We start from the raw sequence: 3,141 nt of genomic DNA, 5'->3' as shown, positions 1-3,141 counted from the left end.
GCAAAGAAATAAAGAAAGCAAGGTGGTGAACTAAAGAAGACAAGTTGCTATTTTTCTGAGAATTTTGGACTTTGAAGTTTTCTTAGGATGCAAGTGGCTACTTTTATTGCACCTACACTTGTATCATTATAAAAATCGATAGCATGGGATGATTCAATCCAAGCCAAATCACCAGTTTTGAGTATATTCGACTCAAGCTGACCAAAAACTATCCAAGAACTTCTCAAACTTACAAAAGATAAGATTTAGATTTAAATTCAACCGTAAGTAACGCATGAATTTGTAATAATGTAGCTTTAGATCATGAGCAGTTTTAATTAGACTTAGATCATCTAGATTTCTTAGAGTACTCTGCCAAATAGATTTCTTTAAATCTTAACTATTTTTTAACGATTTAATGATTTAGATTTTCCATTTCAGCATTTTACTAATAATAATCTTAATTATTTTTTTTGCAATATTATTTTATTATTTTAAAAGTGTTGTTAATGAAATACTTACATGACAGAATTTAGACTTTTAAATCATAAAAAAATTAGTAGAATTTATAGAAATCTATTGGTAAAGTATCCTGGAAAATTTAGAGGATCTAAATCTGTTTTAATTTCCATATACTATTGGCTATTGCTTACTATTACGTGGCATTTAAGTCTAATAAACAAGCGGGCATTACGCTCACACTTTAATTCATTTCCAAAAAAGATTTTTTTTTTATAAATCAAGGTAATAAAATATAAAAATATAGTGGACAATTCAATATATTTTTGGCCTAATTTGGCAAAAAATGGTCCTAATGACTCTTTCTTCTCTTAAGCAATGTAGCATATACAAACATTTGATACACAGATTTCTTCTTCTTCTTTTTTTTCTTCTCAAAAAAAAATATTTCTTCTTTTTTTCCCATTAAAAAATTTTCATTTTATTTATTTAATTTTATTACACAACATAAAAGTAATATAATATTATTGGTCTAATTTGGCAAAAGATATTCCTAATGACTTTTCATTTCATTGTTTTATAAAAAGGCCCAAGCACACATGGTCTTTTCAATTGCACAAAGCACTGTGAGAGAGAGAGAGAGAGAGAGAGAGAGAGCAATGGCTACTCTTAAAGTACCAGAATTGGTTCCTTCACCAGCCGAGGACGCAGAGCAACAACGAAAGGCTTTCCAAGGTTGTTGTCTACTAATTCTGATAATGTCATTTCTTGAATTTTGTTCTAATTGTCAAATCATTTTGATCACCTACGTTTAATGATTTTATCTGCTTTTAACTGAATTATCTGTTTTTATAACTTTCTAAATCCTTGATTTTTAACATGGATTTTGATTGACTGATTGATTTATTAAACCTCGTTGATCAAGTTGAGCCTTTTTACTACAGCAATGAAGCTTGAAGTCGAAGCTATCTCACAGGACACCATCAAACCCTCATTTCCAACTCCTCCACATCTCCACCACTACCAGCTTTCCTTCCTCGATCAACTTCATCCTCTAGTTTTCATGCCTCTGATTTTTTACTACCCAAATTACAGTGAAGCTAATCTCAGCAATATAGAACAAAGTGACTGGATTAAGAAATCTTTATCGGATGCCTTAACCCAATTTCACATGCTAGCAGGACGAGTTAAGGACAATCTTTACGTAGATTGCAACGATGAAGGTGTCCACTATGTCGAAGCAAAGGCAAATTGCAAACTTTCTGAATTTCTTGAGAATCCAATTCCTGGTGAGCTCAACAAGTTTCTACCATTTGAATTGGACGAAGTCAATGAGTTACCCGCAGCAGTGCAAGTCACCTTCTTCAACTGTGGTGGGCTTGCAATTGGTGTACTCATGTCCCACAGAATTATAGATGCCTTATCTTTCATCTTGTTTCTCAACAGTTGGTCTGCTATTGCTCGTGGTGATGGCAACATAGTGAGTCCTCCAATGGATTCTGCCAAGCTATTCCCACCACAAGATTTATCTGGCTTCAATCCAAATATTGGGATTACAAAGGATAAAATTGTGACAAAAAGGTTTGTCTTTGATGCATCGGCTATAGCAGAAATTAGAGGCAGATACAGTTCTGACGACAAGAGCATTGAATATCCACGTCCGACTCGTGTTGAGGCCTTATCCGCTTTCATATGGAGCCGCTTCATGGCTGCCACTCAACCAAAACCAGACCCAAATAAGATCTACAGTATTGTTCATGCTGTAAACTTGCGAACCAAGACAGCCCCGCCTCTTCCATATGATTACTTTGGTAATATTAGCCGGTTTGCTATGTCGGTACCATCCAGGGACATCGAGGAGGGCTTTCATGACATTATTAAACCAATAAGAGAAGGGATTAAGAAAATCGATGGGAATTTTGTTAAAATGCTCCAACAAGGTGATTTGTACTTAAAATATCTCAATGAGAACTCCTCTATCTTCCTAAAAGGGGAGCTGCTTACGCTTTCCTTCACCAGTTTGTGCAAGTTTCCTCTATATGAGGTTGATTTTGGGTGGGGAAAACCTGCATGGGTTAGCTCATCTAAATTCACATTCAAGAATTTAGTTGGTTTCATTGACACTAAATCGGGGGATGGAATTGAGGCATGGTTTCACTTGAAAGAAGAAGATATGGATAAGTTCGAGACCGATAAAGAGCTCCTTTCCTTTGTTTCACCAAAGAACTTCGTACTTAACTAGGCAAAAACAACTTGTAGTACTTGTTCTGGATTGCTTTCTTGTTTGTTTGTTTGTTTGCTTTTTTAATGAATGAATTTCAATCTAAAACTTTAATTGTTTGGTTTGAATGAGAAAAAAGTTGGTACATATTCAAAATTTTCAAGTGTGACATGTATCATGAATTCCATCGACGTTAATTATATTCTTGTGAAATATTAAGCCATTTGAAAAGAAATCCTAAGTGATAGGTAATATGGTTGACTCAATATATTTTGAGGTTTATGACAATAAATTTAAGTGAAATATTTTCTTATATTTATCAATGAGATCTATTCCGGCCTAAAACAAAAATCTAATTTTGCTGTAGAGATATGTACATAAAGTGTAATAGGGTCAAAGTCAAAAGGTCAGCGGACTAAATAAAAACCTAATCTTGCTTTCTGTACAAAAGATAACATGTAGATGGGACAAAAGTTATATAA

At 33.8% G+C, this 3,141-nt stretch overlaps 1 protein-coding gene across 1 annotated transcript; it reads left to right on the top strand.

Moving 5' to 3' along the window:
- The first annotated feature begins 1,072 nt into the window (after window positions 1-1,072).
- On the top strand, window positions 1,073-2,853 carry LOC142629593 (stemmadenine O-acetyltransferase-like). The gene is made up of 2 exons (XM_075803601.1): window positions 1,073-1,173; window positions 1,383-2,853. The coding sequence occupies exons 1-2, from the start codon at window positions 1,098-1,100 to the stop codon at window positions 2,678-2,680; spliced, it is 1,374 nt and encodes a 457-aa protein (XP_075659716.1). The 5' UTR covers window positions 1,073-1,097; the 3' UTR covers window positions 2,681-2,853.
- Window positions 2,854-3,141: the final 288 nt, after the last annotated feature.

The sequence above is a fragment of the Castanea sativa genome, chromosome 3 (assembly GCF_040712315.1).
Source record: "Castanea sativa cultivar Marrone di Chiusa Pesio chromosome 3, ASM4071231v1".
NCBI lineage: Eukaryota > Viridiplantae > Streptophyta > Magnoliopsida > Fagales > Fagaceae > Castanea > Castanea sativa.
The sequence above is the reverse complement of the archived record's forward strand: the minus strand, read 5'-3'. Positions and strand labels throughout refer to the sequence as shown.